This window comes from Mustela erminea, chromosome X (genome assembly GCF_009829155.1).
Source record: "Mustela erminea isolate mMusErm1 chromosome X, mMusErm1.Pri, whole genome shotgun sequence".
NCBI lineage: Eukaryota > Metazoa > Chordata > Mammalia > Carnivora > Mustelidae > Mustela > Mustela erminea.
The window spans coordinates 64,868,066-64,890,007 of record NC_045635.1 but is presented as its reverse complement, the minus strand read 5'-3'; the positions used below and the strand labels follow the sequence as shown (position 1 = coordinate 64,890,007).

Here is a 21,942-nt window from a genome sequence, read left to right as displayed (position 1 = left end):
CCTAAGAGTCTGTCCTCACCCTAACAAAGTATGACAGGAAAATAAAATCCCAGTTTCAATGGATACTTTTATTTATTTCATAGTTCACCAACTTTGCCTCCCTACCTACCTATAATTGGAATTTCATCTTATTTCCATGCTGAGAAGCGAAACAATGACAAAGCTAGTTAGAATAAGCTACTTGAAAAAGAGAAGCTAACACAGCTCATTTTCTTTTAACAGGCAAAATATAAATATATGCACTCTAGAATGCATAATGGCTTAGTTGCTAGGAAATTCAAAGGGGATCTTGAAGAATGTAGGCAAATCCATGGTGCAGTAAAGAGGATCTGAGATGCTGTGCAACTGCTTAAGGGTTCCTGGTGCTGCACCTCTTGGCCACTAGCTGCATCTTGACATGGGGGAAGATTTTAGCTAATGCCAAGTAGAGATACGGCAAGGACTAAGTTGACTTAGGGGCTGGGCACAGGAACCAAAAGGCAGGAAAGTACTAAACACTGCTGAGAGCATCCACCCCAGGAAGGACTTTACCTGTTTTTGAGAAAGCACACATACACAGACAGCATTACTACAAGACCCACTAAGCCAGATACACCTATCTTCCCAGTAACATGTCCCAATAACATGTCTGCTCTTCCTTTGAACACATGACCAAGATCTGGGTAACTTTCACATTCTGGGTCCCAGGTCTACTAGAGTGTCACCCCTCTGGAGTAAGTCTTCCTCTCTGCCCCTCCCCACCCAAAATGGATGCCAGGAGTGTTATTTGAAGTTCCTCCATTTGTACTGCCCAGGTAATAATGAACACCAATGACAATACCACATACTATCTCCACTCTATTCTACCCACCTGTCACTGCATAATCCCCGGCCTTCCCCCCAGCAAGTCAAATAGGGAAGAATCTCACCTTCCAGGAGCTCTAAACTGGCACCACCCCCAGTGCTCACATGGCTGACTTTATCCTCTGTGTTCCATTTGGCACAGCAAGTAGCAGTGTCTCCACCACCTGTTGAATGAAAGCCAAGTTAAAAAGAGAGAAAGGAAACAAAAAGGACTGGCACCAAACTGTAAGGCGATATGCTCTTAAGCCCAAAAGGTAGATGATGAACCGCCAATTCCCTCTCATTAAGAGGGTCCTCCATGAAATGTACACTGGTTCAGCTCTCAAGACTCAACCAGCACCAAGAAACCTAGTAAAAGTTCATCATTTCCCTTCAACTTTCCTCTGATCAGAATTCTACCAGACTACCCTGGCATTAACTTTGTAAAGCACCCTTTACCTATGATGGTGATGCAGCCCCTGGCAGTGGCTTTCACCACCTCATCCATGAGAGCTTTAGTTCCTTGGGCAAAAGCATCCCATTCAAATACGCCCACAGGTCCATTCCACACGATCTGCTTAGCCCGAGCAACTGCCTCAGCGTAGTTCTTGCTGCTCTCAGGACCACAGTCCAAGCCCTAAGGGGAGGAGTTAAAAAAGAAGATGACCTACCAAGAAAGTTGCTCTGAAAGTAATGAATACCACCTTCACCAAGAGCTGAACTCAAGGCTGAACACCAGCTTCTTGTAGAACCAAAAAACACCCTTCATTCTTAAGAAGTATAAACCTGCTCACGTCCTTTATGGAATATCAAATGGAAGGGAAAACCAGGTTATTTGATAAAAAACATTCTTAACCACACTATGACTGTGAAGAACTGAATCAGTAGTTTTCAACAGGGGTCATTTCTATCCCTCCCCAGAGGTCCTATAGCAGTATCTGGGGATATTTTGGTTGTCCCAACTTGGGAGGGAGATAGTTCTGACATCTAGGAGGCCGAAGTCAGGGATGCCGCTCAACACCCTGTGATGTGCAAGACAACACCCCCCAGCAAAACTACCTGAGATGCCAACAACGTGATGTGCAAGACAACACCCCACAGCAAACTACCTGAGATGCTAACAATGCCAAGGTTGAGACAATGATCTAGATTCAGTGGTTCTCAAATTTTGGCATGTACTGGAATCACCAAGAGGAATTGTTCTAGCAAAAAAATTCCTGGGCCCAACCTCTAGAGCTCCTGATACATTAAGTCTGGGATAGGGCCCAGAAACTTCCATCTTTTGATGCTACTGTTCTTAGAACCACACTCTGAGAAACACTGAATAATACCCACAAGTAAGAAAACTAGTATGTCAACATGATACAGCTTTATACAGCTATTACAGTGATAATACGTGGCGAACACTACAATGAAATATTTAGTCTTTAATATACACATAACATACATTTTTTCCTGTTTATATTCAGTACACTTCTGCTACCCTTAATGTTTTTATGTAAGAGTTCTTACACAGGTTTTTAGGTAACAACGTAATCCAGAACAGCCCAGATCATGAAAGTATTTAGCACCAAGCCCAGCACATAGTTAAGTCTTAACAACAAATAACAAATACTAAATAAATTTAGAAACAAAACATAGTTTTGCCCCCTTATTACTGATGAAGACAGCAGCAATCATGCTTTTCCCCCCATGGATTCTCTCCTGAGGAGGGCCTCGCTGCTGCATTTGGAGCCCTTTCTGACAGGGATCTCCTGTAGAGATTCTTTTAAAATGCTGGCTGGTTGAATGAATGAATGAAGGAAGGAAAAAAGGAAGGAGAAAAGAAAGAAGAAATTAAAATGCTTTTGTTCACTCCTACCACCACCCACCCTATTGACTCACCATCCAGCCAGCAGGTATGCCAGAGGCCACAGTGGCTTGGCCAGTCTTGGCATTCTCATCAAACTTTTCAGCAGTGACAAAGTCAACAGGCAAGGTAATTTTTACACCATTCTTCTCAGCTTTGGACATCAGGTCTTTGACTATCTTGGCTCCCTCTTCATCAAACAGAGAAGTGCCAATCTATACACAGGAGCCAAAATAAAGATCAGCCTCTATACTAAGAACATGATTAACTCACAGAGCAGACAGAAGCAACAATGCAGGTAAAGGAACAATTCCAAGACAAAAGGCAACTTTCAAAAAAAAAAATGGGAGTTTCGAGGGCTCATGTCAGAAGCTGGTTTTCTTTTTAAATTTATGTAACCTGCTACTTCTGATGGAGAACCACTTCATATCTACTTGGCACTGGTATCCTACCTCCATGTTGTTGAGCACCTTTAGGAAGGTAAAGGCCATTCCACCACCAATAATCATCTCATTGACTTTGTCCAGCATATTACTGATCAGCTGGATCTTGTCTGCAACTTTAGCTCTAGAAGAGAAAGCAAGAATCATCAACAAAAGAATAAATGGTGGACTAAGGAAGTGATATTAAATAGTGTCTGAGTTTTTACATCAAGGCACAGAGAAATGTCCCACAAGTGACAAAAGTACTGGCTAACTACTCTGGAAAACAGTATGAAAGCTCCTGCAGAAGTTAAAAATATGACTACTCTATGATCCAGCAATTGTACTGGATATTTACCCAAAATACACAAAAATACTGATTCAAAGGGATATACATGCCCCAATGTTTAACAGCACTGTCAATAATAACCAAGTTATGAAAAGGTCCAAATGTCTATTGACTGATGAATGGATCAAGAACCTGTGGTGTACACACACACACAGCAGACTATTACTCAGCCATAGAAAGAAACCTTGCCACTGCTCAACAATATGGATGGAGCTAGAATGTTATTATGCTAAGTGAAGTCAAGTCAGTCAGAGAAAGACAAATACTGTATGATTTCACTTGTATGTGGAATTTAAAAAACAAAACAGATGAACACAAGGGGTAAAAAAAGAGAGGCAAACCATAAAACAGACTCAGACTGAGGGTTGGTGGGTATGGGGATGGGTTAAATGGATAATGGGTAAGGAGGGGGGCACTTGTTATCATGAGAACTGGCTGTGCACGTAAGTGATGAATCACTAAGTCACCTAAAACCAATATTACACTGTATGTTAACTAACTGGATTTAAAAAAAAAAAAACTTGGAACAAAAAAAGTACTGGCTAACGCCCTATGTTTCTTCAACCCAAAAGTCCAATCTGTTTCTAAGAAAACCCCTTAATAGTGTGGTTCTAGACCAAAAGAACTGAGAATACCTACTACTATCTATAGAAACCATGATACCCAAATACATCTCTACTTTGCCCCTTCTCCCCACAAAAACCAGAGTCAAGACAGCTAGTTGTACCTGAGCAAGACTGTTAATTATGGGATTCCCCGAACCCACTCAAAACTGTCCCAGGCCAGGGCACGTGGGTGGCATAGTCAGTTAAGTATCCAACACTTGGTTTCAGCTCCAGTCATGATCTCAGGGTCATGAGATCGAGCCCAGAGTCAGGCTCTGTGCTCAACACAGAGTCTGCTTCAAATTCTCTCTCCCTCTGTCCCTCCTGCTTGTGCATGCACTCGCATGCTCTAAAATATATCAATGTTTAAAAAATGTGGGATGGGACGCCCAGGTGGCTCAGTGTGTTTAAAGCCTCTGCCTTCGGCTCGGGTCATGATCCCAGAGTCCTAGGATCGAGCCCCACATCGGGCTCTCTGCTCAGCGGGGAGTCTGCTTCCCCCTCTCTCTGCTCGCCTCTCTGCCTACTTGTGATCTCTGTCAAATAAATAAAAATCTTTTTTTTTTATTTTTTTTTAAATGTGGGATGGATACTCTACACCTCACATGCCCTGCTTCTTCAACAAATCATGTAAAGAAAATAGTAAGAAAAAGGGACTATTACAGAACAGAAAATGCCTAACAACCAAATACAACACATGAACTTCATATGGATCCTTATTCCATGAAGCCAATTATAAAATGACATTTCTGAGATGACAAAGAACTTCTGAATACAGACTAGATATTAGATGACAAACGAAGCTGTTAAAATGTGTTAGGTATAACGGGTGGTTATTTAAAAGAAATCTCTTTATCAGTTATGAGATACATACAGTACTACTAAGTGAAATTTTGTCTAAGACTTGCTTAAAAGCACTCCTGATAAAAAATGTGATTGTGAAGCAGTGTACTTGGTGTCTGGGGGCTTATTATACTGTTCTCTCAACTTCTGTACATGCTTCAATGTTTCCACAATAATGTTTTCTTTAATAAAATGTTAAAATTTGCCCCAAAACTGTTACTGGTCTAAGACTACACTGGAAGAAAGCTGGCAAAAACAAGAACAACACACCAAAAAAAGACCCTCCACATCAACTTCCCAGTTATTTCCAGCTAAGCCTTAAATCTGATGGTTACCACTAGGTGGTACTCACATATTCCAGATCTACAGAAGGATGGAAAGCAAAAGCAGCTCGAATCCTTATCTCCAGAGATGAAGATGAGAGTCTGACCTTTGTAACACAGTGCACAAGAGGGGCAATGCTTCTAGAATGCAGAAAACAACCTATACCCACCTGAATTATTTTTAGGACCCTGATACTGGGCTCATGAATCCTGAAGAACTATGCTACCTGAAACTGACATCCAACTCCAGAGTATGCTTTCATAGGAAAATGCTGAGTGTGTTCAATCCCATGGGGAAAAACAAACATGCTTATAGAAGGGCCAGTAGCATTCAGCCATAAAGAGGGTGCTACCTCGATATCCAAGTGATAGCAAGTCCTCTTATTCAAGCAGCACTAGGTCCCCATCCCCACTCTAAAATTTCTCTTCCTAGACTCTTAACCTGCAATTCTGAAATTTCTATTCTAACTAAGCCACTGGAATATCATTCTCCATGTGGTACCTTTCCCCACAGGAAAAACTGTAAAAAGGTATATAATCTGGAGAAATTAGTTCTAAATGATAAATTAAATACATACATATGAAAAGATGTTCGTAGTTATTCTTGCCAGACTGTATGAACATGGAAGACTCAAGTGCTTCAGAAATTGTTAGATGAGCACCTATGGTCAATCTTTCCCATTCTTCCCTCCAAAACCACTTGCTGTCCTTCTTGGCCCTGCTTTGTCCTAGGAGTCTGACCTGCATGAAGGGACATCACTTGCCCTCGGGCTTCCAGTTGGGTTGTAGGCAACTGGGAGGGGGCGAGGTAGGGGGAACATCAATAGAAGACTGAAGGGAGATCAGAGTATTTCTTCCCCTGGCTCCCTCCTTGCCAGATGCCTCCCTGCCTATCCCTATGTTCCCTGAACAAGGCTATAGTTTCTCTCAGAGGGCCCTGGATTTTGGTAACCATTCCTTCCCTTTTGTCCCTTCAGGCCTAGGGAAGGTTGAGAGCTGTTGCTAGCCCCACACTACTAAGCTGTACTTTCTGGGTGTCCCTGAACCCTACCCACACATTTGTACATAGTCTCTTTATTAAACTCTCCTTATTTACCCCATCCAATTATGCTTTCGGACCATAATAAGCCACGCAAGTCATGGCCTACTACCAGGCAAACATGCTATTTAAAGCATGATCTTGAAGAGTTCTTCATACCCGCCCAGGATGGCCAGGAAGGGTCGCTCTGGGCATTCCAAAGCCTTGGCAAAGTAGTTCAGCTCCTTCTTCATCAAGAAACCTCCAGCCTTCTGTGGCAGACTGACTCCCACCATGGAGCTAGAAAAGACCAGAGACACTGCAATTTTGGTCAATCCTTAACAATTCTCCCAATTCTAGAGTCCATCTCCTTATCGCTGAAATACCTTCACTTCTGAGATTCCAGGAGACCACAGTTTTCATCCCTAAATTCCAACAAAAATATGGAGGTACAAAACAAGGTTTTTGACTAACAGGGCACAGCCTAGAGGAACAAGTAAAAAGCAACAAACTTGAGTAGGATTGGAGAAACACAACTCAGTCTTCAAGTCAAGGGTTTAACCATAATAAACAATCAGCCAGTTAGCTAATGGCCAAAGACTCCTCACTTTGCTTCCTAGAGACAGCGTAAGATTCTGCCCTTACAATGTTAACAAAGGGAGGGCTCTACCTGAAATTTCCTAAGAGCAACCTCTTCCTGAAGCTCAACAAAAAGCTTCACAATTCTTCACATTTTTCCCTTTTATTTCCTCAATAAGGACCAAGAATATTCACAGGAACCACAGTCTTAACTGGCAGCTCCAATTAGAGATAGAAGCTCAAAGTATGATGTTCTGAGAGCTTGGGCTGCTTGAGTAAACAGAGGATACTCCTCCTAGCTCAATGTCAAAAAAGACTCTTAGTACCTGTGAGCTCGGTGAGCAGTGCCAAAAGCATCATTGACATAGACATCTCCTAGCTTGGAAAGGGAAGCTCGGAAGGCTTCTACTTTGGCTGGCTCAGCTTTAACCTGCAGGGAAAAAAAAGAAAGAAAACCAACACAGAAAATGTTGATGGCTCCAAGAAGACAACTGTAAAGGCATTTCATACCAAGAGTCCTCCTGAGTATCTCCAAGACCCAGAGTCAGTGGGACAGCAATTTGTACAACTAGAAACAGAATCTATTTCCTCTTCCAAATATTCTAGGTCTTTTGGTCCCTTCTACATTCTGCTCTCCTTCATCCTGCCTCAAATTGCAAAGAAGATTCCTAACCATGGCTTAACCTCTAATCACACAAAGCTAATCACAACCCACTGACCTCTCCCCAAGTCCTAAGATTATCTTTTCCTTTCCTTAGCTTGCTTGCCTCATAGCCTCATTTCAACATATTCTCCTTGCAAAAGTTAGGATTATACTTGACCCAAGCTTCTAGCTACCAAGGCCTTTCTCCAAAGGGAAAGTGGCCCTCACACACATTCTTCATGAGGCTGGAACAGAGGGCAGGTGGAAACATGGCAACAGAAAAGAACAGAGAGAGAGAGAGAAATATATATATAGAGAGAGAGAATATATATATATATATGTTATTTTATATATTCTATGTAACATTCCCTAGAAGTTAGGCATCTAAGAAAACAAGAAATACACTTCTCCAAAAAAAAGAGAAACAAAGTAGTAGTAAAACATTATGGCTTTGAAATGTCTGCTCACTCTCCAGGATACCCCCCACCTAAAAGGGGACATAAAGCAGGATGGCAGGATGAACAAAAACCTCCAGAAAGAAACCAAGCAAAGATGCACGGGGGAACACATCACAGAAAAATATATAGGACAGAACTAATGTTCCTTTTAGTCACTGCCCACTCCCATCCTCCTACATTTCAAGGTGAAGGAGGTTGCCACAAATAACAGGGGTTTTCTTCTAATGACCTTAAGAATGACCTTCTAATGCTAAAACTAAAGACTGTAGAACCTACATAATCTTTCCAGAATGGAATAGTATCTGCCACTGGTGACTAAGATAATCTGTGTTATTATGAAAATACTGCCCAAATGGCAGAACACCTGGGTTCTAGGCCCAACTCCAACACTCATTCACTGTGTAACCTTTGGCAAATAGATCTCTGTCCCTGAAATCTTCCCACCTATTAAAAAGGCATGATAACCCCTTGAAGAATTGTCAAAGGAAAAATGGGGCAAACAAGCTCTTCATGAAACAGGCACTACGGAAATTAATAACCAGAACCCACTTCTCAGTTTTGTTCTACCAATAACTAGAAGAAAGAAAATATTCCTAAAAGACCAATGTGGGCACACTGGAAAAAGGAAGTTATTTTATGTCCTTGCTTTTTTTTTTTTTTTTAATCTATTCTGAACTTATTACTGGCTCAAGAAATTCTAAGCACTAAATGGACACTAAATGTAAAGTTAACTAAAAATGTCACAGACTAGAACTGTTAGTTCATCACTTCCTGAATAGGTGGTTTTGTCTCAATCTGCTACCATTTCTAAGTCCTAGAGTCTGTGCAAGTGAGTTTCACTCTAAGAGGCACCAAATTTGAGATCAGCACCTGACTCCTACCACTGTACCAAGATTATGCCAAAGGCAGGGTAAGGCAAGACCAGGGCCTAAGGTGCTAAGAAAAGAAACTGCTTGTAAGCAGGTACTCCAATGACCTTAAGAAACACCAGAAGCACAACAGGAGACTGAGATACTAGCTTCAAAGAATCTTTCTTTTTTTTTAAGATTTTATTTATTTATTTGACAGGCAGAGATCACAAGTAGGCAGAGAGCCAGGCAGAGAGAGAAAGGAGGAAGCAGGCTCCCCGCGGAGCAGAGAGCCCTATGTGGGGCTCGATCCCAAGACCCTGGGATCATGACCTGAGCCGAAGGCAGAGGCTTGAACCCACTGAGCCACCCAGGTGCCCCAGCTTCAAAGAATCTTATTCCCCAAGACAGAAAACACCTAAGGGTAGAAAGTTCTAAAGGATGACTTCAGCTTCTCTTTTACCCATAGGCAAATCCTACATCATCCTCAAAGAGCCAGCTTTATCATTTAATATTTGAATTCTGGCTGTCACGTCATAGTAATCTACTTTGTGGATTATCTATGGTTGCTCTTTAATTTTTGTTTTGGGTGGGCTTTTTCTGTGGTCCCTTTGGCATGACAACAGCATAGTTGAGCAATTCCAACAGAGACCATATGCAGTTGTGACTATACTGCCTACAAAGCCTAAGTATTTTACTGTTTGACCCTTTATAGAAGTAGTTTACTGATCTAATGGATTGAGCTATATATAAAGTCCAGCAACACCACTACTGCCTCTAACTTCAGTAAAATGACTGCCTTTTGGAAAATTAAATTTCTTTATAAAATGATGACAACATGTGCACTTCCTTATTTTAAAGGGAATTCAAAAAAATATTTTATACTTCATAAAAAAAGTCTAAAATCCAAGGCAGTAGCATCATGACCATCATTTGCCCAACTACAATTTTCCCAGAGTCCCTTTCCACTTGACTTAGTACAAAGTACTTTTTCTGCTCACTTAATTCTTTTATAAGGAAATCCCAATTCTATCACACTAAATTTCAATTTATGGTTTTAAGAGTGCCAAGCTCAACTATTAAATTAATCGCCCTTTTAAATAAGAATATTACTGTCCTTCTATAAAACACCATGGTCTGTTGCTTAGAAAAACTGTTCCAGCCTTGATGTAAAAAAAATCTGAAACTGGCTCTGCAGGAAGAACCCCTGGTACAGCATGGACACCCACCCCCAACAAGTGCCTATGAACATCTGCTCTCAGCACTTGGCAATCATAGGCTACCCTTCAACTAGGATTACCACACACTGTCAGGGAAAAAAAATCCTCATGTATCATAGGCCAAGTGGGGAACAAAGTAACAACTGCAAAAGCACATCCACTGAATACTCTTATACCCAAATGGTATTCACATATTTTTCAAAGGTGTTACAAAGCATCTGAGCATGAGAAGGGCTTCTGGGATGCTAGCCAATATTCTATTCCTTGACCTAGGTGGTGGTTACATAGCAGGTGTGTGTGTACTCTGATAATTTATCAAGTCATGCATCTATAGATAGATAGATATAAATAAATAAATTTATATAAATGCACAGCTTGAATATATATTCATATATACCCCTATATATTCATATTCATTTATATTAAAGATTTTAATATATATTAAAATAACCCTTAATATATGAATGTTATTTTAATTTATTCATATATGAATATTCATTATGTATGAATAACCTTTATATGAATAAACATAAACCTTATCTCATATATATGTATTTATGCTATACTTCAATAAAGAGATATCTAAGGAAAAAATAAACATGAACTACCTCTATTCTTCAATCTCTCAGCGACACAGTCCCCCTCACCCCTAATAATGTCTGAAGTCACAGGCCCTACCTTATTCCCAGAAGCATCTTTTCCCTTCCCTTCTTCCTCCACATGAAAGCGAAGGTTCTCCAGCAGGATGACAGACCCAGCAGCTGGGTTAGCACAAGCTTTCTCCACTTCTTGGCCCACACAGTCCTTTAAGAACAAAACATCCCTGGGGAGAGCAGGAGATGGAGACAACTGAAAAGTCTGAAAGAACCAGTACATGCTTCACAGCATCTCCTGTCAAGAGTCTACCAGCTCCAGAGTCTGGCACTTACTTGCCCAGCAGAGATTTAAGTTCTACAGCAACTGGCTCCAAAGAGTACTTCTCAGGCATGGGGACACCATCTGGCCGGCCAAGATGGCTCATAAGAACAACTGACTTAGCTCCATTGTCCAAGCAGAATTTGATGCTTGGGATGGCAGCCTTGATTCTGCAACAATAAAGAGACACGGGATAGATCAAGGTTACTCCTAGGAATTAGTGGGAATGGTTTTATTTATGGCCTCATGAACTATAAAGCCCCTTTTCTTTTCTAAATTCCCTCAGATTTACTGTTGGGAACTCAGTGATGGTCCTCAGGTTCAGGTTCAGAGGAAGAAGTCAGTTATGATGCCAACCCTCCACCAAGGATTATTCAATCTCATCACATTTTGCCACTTATGCAGAGAAGATCTACCAGAGCAGGACTGAAGCCGCTATCTTTAGAAGGACTTGCTTGCAAGGTTGGCCCTTGGCCAGTGTCTGGGAATCCGGCTTCCAAGTCGTCCCTCAAATCTGACATGCGCTGTTCTAATGGACACTGCTCCAAGACTGTAAGAAGTGATTTATACTGAAAACGTGCTTTCTTCTAATAGTCTAGAATTTTGTTGGTTCCAATGCAGAGGGTACCCACTGACCAGCTCCCAGTACAAATCTTGGAAGCCAAATCTCTAATAGCTTCACTGGGCGAAAATAGTGCATGCAACTTCTGCAGTTTCCACTGCTGAAGGGCGAGCACTGGAAGCCCATGCATAGATTTCTCCAGATTTTAGTGTCTTTTCCCCTTGCTGATCTTGTCATGTACCCTGTAATAATAAACTTTGGCAGTGAGAACTCTATGCTACATCCTGTCCTGTGAGTCCTTCTAGTGAATCACTAAGTTATAAAGGTGTCTTGGGGACCCCTGAAACATCCCTCTTATCTGATTGAGGAAGAAATCTAAAATTCCCCAATCCTGACACCATTGAAGGAAATACAGGAAAAAACTTAAAAATGTGTAGTAACTTTTCTCCACCCATTATAGATGCTAAGGCACATTTCCTGGTAGGAAAAAATACATTATATAGAACATGGTTTAAATAATGTCATATTATCTACATTACAGTTTAACTAAAAAATTATTAAACTTCCTTTAAACATGTCAAACTTTTGTCATAACCTTGATACTAACTTTCCATTTTTGCCAGTCTTTTTTTTGAAGATTTTTTAAAGATTTTATTTATTTGACAGAGCGAGGGAAAGCACAAGTAGGCAGAGCAGCAGGCGGAGGGAGAGGGAGAAGCAGGCTCTCCACTGAGCAGGGAGCCCGATGTGGGGCTCGATCCCAGGACTCTGGGATCATGACCGGAGCTGAGGCAGCCACTTAACCGACTGAGCCACCCAGGTGCCTTTTGTTTTTGTTGTTGTTATTGTTGTTGTTGTTGAAGATTTTACTTATTTATTTGTCAGAGAGAGAGAGCTCAAGCAGGCAGAGTGGCAGGCAGAGGCAGAAAGAGAAGCAGGCTCCCTGCTCAGCCCGGTAGGACTCGATCCCAGGATCCTGGAATCACCACCTGAACCCAAGGCAGCAGCTTAACCCACTGAGCCACCCAGGTGCCCCCATTTTTGCCAGTCTTTAAGAAACTGAAACTGATAATAAAGAAGTCATTCATTTATTCAACAAATACTTATTGAATGCTTCCTATGCCAGGTACCTTTCCAGATTCTGAGAATACAACAGTAAATGAAACAGTCACTGCTCTCATGAAGTGTAGTTCTAATGGAGAGAGACAATACAAAACGTGTGTGTGTGTATACACATAAATATGGGTATGTGTTTGTCTGTCATCAGGTGTTGTAGGAGCTATGGGAAAAAGGTAGAGAGACAAGAATGATTGAGGAATAGTGGTGAAGGGGATTTTTTTTTTTAAAGATTTTATCCATTTGACAGAGATCACAAGCAGGCAGAGAAGCAGGCAAGAGTGAGGAAGAAGCAGGCAGAGTGAGGAAGAAGCAGGCTCCCCGCTGAGCAGAGAGCCCAACGTGGGGCTCGATCCCAGGACCCCAGGACCATCACCTGAGCCAAGGGCAGAGGCTTTAACCCACTGAGACACCCACGTGCCCCAGTGAAGGGGATTTTAGATAGGGTGACCAGGGAAATCTCTGATAAGGTGACATTTCAGCAGACAATGGAACAATAAAAAACCAAGTTAGGTTTCTAAAATATCTTATGCTATTTGACATATATAAAAACTCACTAACACCAAATAAAGAAGAAACCTTCATTAGGCACAAAGTTTGCCCAAAGAAACAAATTATTCTTCAGGAATATCCCTTATCAGCAAGTTCTATTATTTTTAATGCTTCCTTCTGTTAACTCCATGGATTTCTGAAAATGAAAAAAATGTACTCAGACCTGCTTCTCTGCTTTTAATTCATAAAACACCTTGATAGGCATATTTCCAATTTCTTCTGTGTGCTGCAGAAAATAATGAAAAAAGAGATGCCTTGTACAAAACACAGACCTTCCACTATACTGCAGCAGGGAAAATGCCAGTCTCTACCCTGGGACCAGTATCTGGACCAGTATTGTACGGTCTAGACCGTACAATAAGGCAGCCATTAGCTATGTGTGCCTCTTCAATACTAGGAATAATGACTAGTCAGATGGTGATATGCTTGGTGAAGATACATGCTGGATCTTGAAGACTTAACACCAAAAAATTTTTACATCCCTTTAATTTTTTACTGAATAACTCCTGAATGATTATTTTGGACTTAACTGAATTAAATATAACGTATTACTTAAAATTAAGTTCACCCACTTCTTTTTACCTTTTTAACATGGCAACTAGAAAATTCTGTATTATATGTGGCTTATATTCTATTTCTATTAGACAACACTGCTCTAGATCATTGGAAAGCACACCTTTCCAGCTCAAACCCCTCATCTGGAATTTAAAATTAAACCTTTTTTACAATCTAGTCAAAAGCAAGAGTGTACGATCACTTAAAATTTCTGCTTCTGATTTTGGAGTCAAGATATTTAGAATAGCCTAAACTGACTGAAAATACTACTTCTGAAATCTTTTCTCTTGTATCAGAATTCCCCAAAACTGATTTTACTTGAGCCATATGGAATGGAAAGGCTTGTAAAAATACATATAAGCTTTAAATTACTAGTATTAAAAAATCCTCTTGCAAAGTTCTTCATTTTGCAAGGGAAGCAAATACCAGCTCTGATATTCTTTAAAAATACGTAACCCCAAATTCTTCAAATTTTCAAAAAATAGGGAGAGAAAATAAATCACTTAAAATGACTTTTTTCAATTTCTACATTCTCCTAAGAAAGCAGACCACATAGTGGGTTTGTGGAAGGCCAAGACTATATATGGCTTAAGCTACCACACAGTTCTACACTAAAAAAGGAAAACCATTTCATCCTACATACCCACAGGCACACACATCTTAAGCCAAACTCAAGTTTTAGCAGAGACCTTACCTCTGGTTGTTTGTTATCTGGTTGTTCTTCATTGGAACGTTGAAGTCCACTCTAAAAAAGAAGCAAAGTTTCAGATTTCCTCAAAGATTAGGAGAAGCATTTTTAGTGAACCAGTTAAATATGATGGGTGTTAAAAAACCACCTTAATAATCATCAGTGGTATTATAAGACACAGTGGTTAGCCATGGGGAGGCCGGTGGGAGGAGGGAGAAGAGAGGACTGGATCAGAAGGTGCTTCTGGGGTTGTCTTGTATTCCTTGACCTGGGTGATTACACAAATGTGTTCATTCTGTGATAATTCTTTGAGCTTATGATCTGTGTCCTTTTAGGTATGTATCTTATACTTTATAAGAAAAATTTTTTTAAATAACAAACCTGACTTCACAGGAACTAGCCCTCAAAACCTGGAAAACCAGTTCCACCTAAAAAGAGTTTCATGTGGACCTAGTATGACAGTATGTAATTAATAATGGAGGCTGAATGGGTAAGGGGTAATTAAGGAACATTATCTTGATTGTGATTCCTTTGATATTATTTCTGGGTCCTAGTGAAGCTAACTAGTATCACTCAAAAGAAAAAAAAATAAAACATATCAACAGATTATCATTCTTTCTGGAGAAAGCCTGGGGCCTCATGACCAAAAAAAAAAAAAAAAACCAGTGTCCAAGACCAAGTTCACACAGTAGTACTCTTCAAGCAAAACACAGGCAATAAAAATAAGATAGCTTCTTTCATAAAATCTGAGGGGAGAGGGCAGAACATGTGATCCTGCCTACCTGAAAAACAAGCAATTTAGCAGAGAAGTGATCAGGATGGCACAAGCAAGTAATTTACTGCAGTCTCTCCTTTCTCACCTGACTTTTACCATTTTTTAAGAACCAATAATTTCCTTCCCCCTTCTGTACTCCTTGGAAGCCCAGCTTATTTCAATCTAACTGAAAACAATGTGTGATAGCTAGTTGATAGGGGGCTAAGAGCTGCCTGCCAAGATCCTGTTTAAATGCTTTCTTTCTCATCTGCAGAATGGGGATGATAGTATCTACCTCAGGGTGTTACTGTGAGAATTAAATGAGTTAGCATGATCTGTAAAGGGCTTAAAAGAGTACCTGGTACACAATAAGTGCCATACAAATTGCAGCTATTGTATGTGTTAATGCTTCTCCAAAATGTAATCTGTGTTTTAAAAGGCATCAATCTGCCTTTGAAAACACAATCCACTGTTACAAAAAAAGCTAGCACAGTCACATGCTAAGGGGACTACGGGAAGATATGACCTAGTGGAGAAGACTGCTGCCAATGCTCGAGGCCTAGCCGACAGTTACAACGTCCTTAGACCTATAAAGACGACCACCAATTTCCTATATTCCTACTCCAACCAACCTCATTGAAGAGATGCCTTTCTAAAGACGGGCTGAGGGAATAAGTCTATATTCAAACATTTTAATTAAGTCTTCAAAAATAAAAGCAGTATGCCTCTGAAGAAATACACTCTATTCAGTTTCAGGCTACCTGACTCTGATTCTAAGCATCTTCTCTAAATATCCCAAACAAAGCCCCTGCCAGCCTTCAAGTACATTCTGAAGAGAACAGAGTATTCCATTACTTGTTGTCATTTTCCCTCTTGCAGCCTCCCAGAAAGGCCCACGGTCAAAAGGGCTAATGGCGACAGGCTGAGCACAAGCCACCCTTTTCAGTATTCCCTACTCCCAAGCCCTTACAGGGAGGAAATTCTAAGTGCAGAAATAGTCAAGAATCTGTGACATCTATACAAGCTGATATAACATACCTTACTGAGGAGAACTGGACTTCTCTTTGCCTGTGCTTTACCTCCCTTCATGACCTCCTAGACTCTCAACAACAGCTCTGTTTTTAGCTTCTCCTTCCTGAGGACTCTGCCACAGAAACTGCCCTTGCTTACACATTCTACTTCTTATATTCTATATAAAATCTGTACCCCTTCCTTTTCCACTTCCCTGAAAACACTGGTGAGCCTTAGCTTCAGGCATGAACTCAGATTTCACTACACAGCCATCAGAATGGCTGAAATAAAAAAATAATGGCAACACCAAATGCTGGTCAAGATGCAGGAAAACTGATCACTCATGTAAAATAGCGTGCCTGCTTTGGAAACCAGTCTGGGAATTCAGCATATGATCCAGTGATTTCACTCCTAGGTGTTAATCCAAGAGAAATGACAGCATTTGTCCATATCAAGACCTGTCCATGAATATTCAATGTGCACAACAGCTTTATTTGTTAATAGCCCCAAACTAGAAACAAACTGGATGTCCATCACAGGGTGAATGGCTAAACAAACTGCAACATTCATATCATGAAGTACTACTCAGCAATATAGAGAAGCGACAACTTGCATAAATCTAGAGGGCATTAAACTGAGTGGGGGAAAAAAAGCCAATCCCAAAAGGTTATATACTGTGATACCATTTATGTAACATTTTTGCATGACAAAACTTTAGGGGCAGGAAACAGATCAGTAGTTACCAGGGGTTGGAATGAAGGGAGTTGAGGGCAGGGGAATGACTCTGTAGAGGCAGAAAGAGGAAGGTCTTGGTGATGCTCAAACGAAAAGAAACGTTTTGTAACTTGTGGTAGAAATTACACCGATCTATACATGTGATAAAACAGCACAGAACTATACACTTTGTCCCAATGTCAACTTCCTACTTCTGATATTGTACTCTAATTTTGTAAGATGTATCCACTGGAGGAAACTGAGGGAACAAAGACTTCTCTGTACTATCTCTGCAACCTCCTTAATTTTGTAAGATGTATCCTCTGGGGGAAACTGAGTGAACAAACTTCTCTGTACTAACTTTGCAACCTCCTGTGAATCTGTAATTATCTTAAAACAAATTGTTAAAAACGCTGATTTAGTTAGAATATCAAGTCTCTGTCACCTGAAATCTCAGGGGTCCAGGCCCACTCCCATTAAAAGATCTCAAAAGTACCATGCCCACCCTTGGGTCACTGCCCCCAACTGGAAGACTGGGGTATTATGGGGGTCTTAAGGACTTCTCAGCTCAGTTTTTCCTCTCCATTTCTTTTTCCACTGCATCAAGAGCTGCTGCTTAACAAGTTAGAACAGGTTAGAGAAAAGCAGTGAGGTTTAAAACAGAAGACTGGTGGAGGAAGCAAGCAAAAAGGGAAGTGCTTCACCAGTCACCAAAGGAGTTAAGACTGGCAATCCGTGCTGGGAAGGAAGGAAATGACATTGCAAAAATAAGCCGGAAGTTATACTGAAAAGGCGGTAAAGTAAGCTGGAATCCAAAAAAAAAAAAAAATGGAGGTGGAACCTGGTAATTACCCAGTCAGAGCTTTCTGACTAAAGTTCCCTCAACAAATCAATCTGTTTCCCCCTGGCAACTGAAAGCAGGATCCTGAAGACTTGGCTAACACCAACATCAGAGACATCAGAGTTCTCTTTTGCAGGACGAAAAGGAACCAAGTGAGGTAGCCATTACTCAGGAGACCCCATTTCTGAAACACTGCCAGCAACCACCACACAAAGGCACTGAAACAAAAAGAAATTTGTGCTGACAAGGTATAGCTGCCTAGGCTCTTCCAAAAAAATCCCACAAAATTTGACTCTGTTCAAAAGAGATACATTAACAATCAGGGAAAGAGTAACTCCCTGTCCCCAGGCAAAATAAACAGAATTTATCCAGATTTCGGGGGAAAAATATTGATTGCAACCTTCAGCAGACAAAAAGTCTTTTTTAGACTGCCTTTATTTACAATGTTGAGTATTCAGAGGACCTGGCTGGAAGTCAAAGGGACCCAAATTCTAGTCCTAGCTCTGCCACCAATTCACTAGTCTGGTGACCCTGGACAGGTAATTTTCCAACAGCAAGAGAGGACTGGCCAATCATTTCAAGTCTCAAGGTTAATCTGTGTTAAATGAAACTTTGAGCCCTTGGACAGCAAGGTATTTCGTATTAAGTACAGAGGGAGAAAAGATAAGCACCACCTCAAGTCCCACTCCCAGCCAGCCTAGTTAATCCCTCAAACCAGTTCCCCTGTGAAGATAAAGCCCAAGACTGCAACTGCAGGAAGGTGACCAGCGTGATGCCCCACTTCTGGCCTTTCAGCAGGTCTATCTGGACAGGTCAGCACTGAGCGCAGTAAAGATAGGAGGAGAGAATTTAAAAGCCTAAAATCCAGTCACATGGCAATGTCCACCTGGCCTGTTTTTCACAGAATCTATCCCCTCTCTTAAGATCACCTGAGGGGTAGAAAAGGCCCTTTTCTAGTACTAGGATGGCTTTGATTACTACTACATCCAGATGGCATCTACTAGGTCATTTGGGAAAATGTAGACACTAAGTGTTTCTCAGGGCCATAAGCTACTGAGTTCTTCTATTTCCACAACAAGGCAGAGGCAGCCACATGCAAAACTAAAAGTATCCCTGATAAAATCAGAGAAAAGGGTAGAACTGCATTAACTTTTACAGTGCCCACAGTTCTGAAATTCAGAGTGCCCTCCTATGTTTAAGCCTAGGGTTAAGGGAGATTCCCTACAACCTTGTGTGTCTGTTAATATCCAAAAGATGCCCTCACTTGAACCAGCCCAAATTGGCAAAGGGGCTGGATCACACCATTCACATGCCTGTCCATCTATCAGCCACTTGCCAAAAAAGATAGAGCTGCACAAGGCTATCAATCAAGCCCTGCCACCCAGAAAACAAGCCACCCTTGGATCCTATCAGGGTTTATCAACAGTCGACCCATCAGTTACGTACCCAACTTGTCCTGCACTTTGCTCCGAGCTTGCAAATGTACCACACATTACCAAAATGATAAATGTAAAAGCTCCATACACCACACTGCTAATTTTGGCATGTTAAGGGACAAGTCCCATGGTAAGTGACCAGGATCCACACGTGCAGAGTAGAAGACACCCAAGTGTAGCCCATCCTCACCTCCACTATCCTGCTTCTCTTGCTTTCTGTGAGGTGAGGCTGAGGAACAGCACGGAAAAGCACCCATGCCTTGATCTACCAATACACTAGCCAGTATGTCTCACCATTCTGATGTAAACCCCATGCCCTGTAGTCCAGTGGTGCCGCGCACAGGCCTGTTACGTAAGCTCTGAGAGTATCCTTCACTGTGCCCCACCCCTCCTCCCATCCTCCATGTTTTAGGGGGTCCTACTCCTGAACATCTAAATCAACATCTTTTGGGGGAAACCTCCCTTTTGTGCAGGAACCTTAGAAATCTGTGCCTTTTCTCATCTCTCTAGGATGATCTAGGGCGGTGGGGGAAGGGAAACTAACCAAATGACCTTTCAAGGTCCCTTCTTTGGGGCCTAGGGATTTGAACGCTAAGCTTTAGGCCTCACCTCGCCTGGTGGGAGCTGGAGGCGACAGAACTGCATTTCAGGAATAGGAAATAGGGCAAAACGGGTCATGTGAGCCAGAACTGAGCCCTTCCTTGGTGGATCCACCAGCAAAGGGCAAAAACGGCTCCCCTTCCGGGCGAAGACAAGGAGGTCAGAAACCGTGAAATTGGGGCAAAGCCTCGGCCACAATGGTGGAAAGCCTCACTCTGCAGGCTCAGAACCCATGGGGCCAAGCGGACGAGTAGGAGCAACTTCGGGCAGGAGCAGAAGCAAGTTGGCTCGGGCCGAACAGACTGCGGCCAAGCCGTTGAGGGAAGCACGAGCAAACGTGTAGAATTACCTCATGACGACCCGCTTCCCCTTCACGTCCAGCTTGTCCAGAGTCAGCTTGTTAGAAAGCGACATCCTGGCAATACAAGGGCCACGAGGCTGAGAGCCGAAACAGTGGAGAAGAATGCGGCCGACTAGCGCTTCAGTTGCGTGCGGAATGCTGAAAGCGGCCCGGGCCACACCGCCCCGCCTACCGCTCCTCCCCTTCTCCCTCGCGCAGCGCCCGGCGGTTGCTATTGGACGCGGCCGCGACGCGCCAGCACTCTGCCATTGCCTCCGAGGCGCTGTCTGTCTGCGAGAACACTGGTGGGACGTGCGGTTTTCATTTGTCACGTCCGGCACGCAGCAAGCCGCCCCAGACCTTCGTGACTCGAGGGTGGGAGCAGGAGGCGGGGCCGCGGGGTGGGCAGGGGGCGGGGAAGGGCTCGGGGTGGCGCCTCCGGGCGGACGAGGAGAGCGCGAGAAGTCCCGGGCCTCCGCCCCGGTGCCCGGAGCCGCTGCAGCGCGGAGCACAGCCACAATGGCCCGAAGAAAAGCACCGCCCCCCAACCCCAGGGATTTCTTGGAAACCCTGCCAGGATTGATGCAAAAGGCGCTTCCCTCTGGAAAACTAATTGGGTTTCCTGGCTCCCCAAAATGGAATTCTAAGCAAGGCTGCTAATAACTGAGAATCCGGGAAAGGCCCAGGTCCCCATCTCTTAAAATAAAAAGTGTTCTGTAATTGTTCTGGTTTTGACACAACGCTAATGACAAGGAGATAGCATTTTTCACATATAAACTAATAATGGTCACAAAACTCGGAGGTAAGTATTGCCTTCCTCACTTTGCAGATTAAGTAAATGATGGAGAAAGAGCTTTAGTGGGTTGCTTAGGGATTTAGACCTTGTAAGTGGTGGATTCAAACGCAGGCAGGGCAGATGAAGAGTCCATACATATTATACTGTAATACAGACAGGAAATGGGGACTCCCTGCCCCACGTGTTTGCAGAGTTGGCTGGAACTGTAAACAGCGTTAGGGGTTCCCTGGAAAAGAAGAACCAGATAGAGGCATGCCTACAGACCAGTCCTAGGAACCATAGGGAGTCCCTCGCGCCCAACCAAGAGGGCCCTTGGCCATGCTGAGGGTAGACATCAAACACGAGGATGCAGGAAGTTAAAGAGTTATCAAAGACACAGGTACAGGTGAAGCATCTGGAGGTCTTGAAAAGGAAAAAAGCGACTCTTGTCTTTGGGCCCTGGGGTTTTTTATTGAGGGTGACTGCCTGGTGTATGTGTCCCCTCAGGCATCCAGTAACCTGTTAGAACAAAGACCAGGTGTTATTCCTTAGAGCAAGGGAGTCTTAGCTCTTTGTCTCTTGCCAGGAGCACATACTCTACATTACAAGGCATGTCTAAAGTCAGGTGGAGGTGCAGGCCCTAGGACTAAGCGAAACAGGAGAACGAACAAAAGCAGATTTTTATGGAGTCCTTCAGTTTCCTTGTTTCAATAGCTTTCTTTTTTTTTAATTTTTTCAATTTATTTATTTTCAGAAAAACAGTATTCATTATTTTTTCACCACACCCAGTGCTCCATGCAATCCGTGCACTCTATAATACCCACCAGCTGGTACCCCAACCTCCCACCCCCCCCCCACAGCCACTTCAAACCCCTCAGATTGTTTTTCAGAGTCCATAGTCTCTCATGATTCACCTCCCCTTCCAATTTACCCCAACTCCCTTCTCCTCTCTAACACCCCTTGTCCTCCATGCTATTTGTTATGCTCCACAAATAAGTGAAACCATATGATAATTGACTCTCTCTGCTTGACTTATTTCACTCAGCATAATCTCTTCCAGTCCGGTCCATGTTGCTACAAAAGTTGGGTATTCATCCTTTCTGA

General features: G+C 42.4%; 1 protein-coding gene across 1 annotated transcript; it reads right to left on the bottom strand.

The window, feature by feature from the left end:
- Positions 1-47: 47 nt before the first annotated feature.
- PGK1 (phosphoglycerate kinase 1) lies at positions 48-20,306 on the bottom strand. The gene is made up of 11 exons (XM_032329889.1): positions 20,073-20,306; positions 14,374-14,424; positions 10,909-11,064; positions 10,658-10,802; positions 7,137-7,240; positions 6,412-6,531; positions 3,124-3,238; positions 2,707-2,886; positions 1,282-1,459; positions 909-1,007; positions 48-531 (listed from the first exon to the last, which is right to left on the bottom strand). The coding sequence occupies exons 1-11, from the start codon at positions 20,135-20,137 to the stop codon at positions 491-493; spliced, it is 1,254 nt and encodes a 417-aa protein (XP_032185780.1). The 5' UTR covers positions 20,138-20,306; the 3' UTR covers positions 48-490.
- Positions 20,307-21,942: the final 1,636 nt, after the last annotated feature.

What these genes read in the sequence shown, in the direction of transcription:
- PGK1 (XM_032329889.1), bottom strand. Translation starts at nt 20,137, where the DNA reads ATGTCGCTTTCTAACAAGCTGACTCTGGACAAGCTGGACGTGAAGGGG. An exon ending in CTTAAATCTCTGCTGGGCAA is followed by an intron (nt 10,803 to 10,908) that starts GTAAGTGCCAGA and finishes TGCTCTCCCCAG; the next exon opens with GGATGTTTTGTTCTTAAAGG. An exon ending in AGGTGCTCAACAACATGGAG is followed by an intron (nt 2,887 to 3,123) that starts GTAGGATACCAG and finishes TCCTGTGTATAG; the next exon opens with ATTGGCACTTCTCTGTTTGA.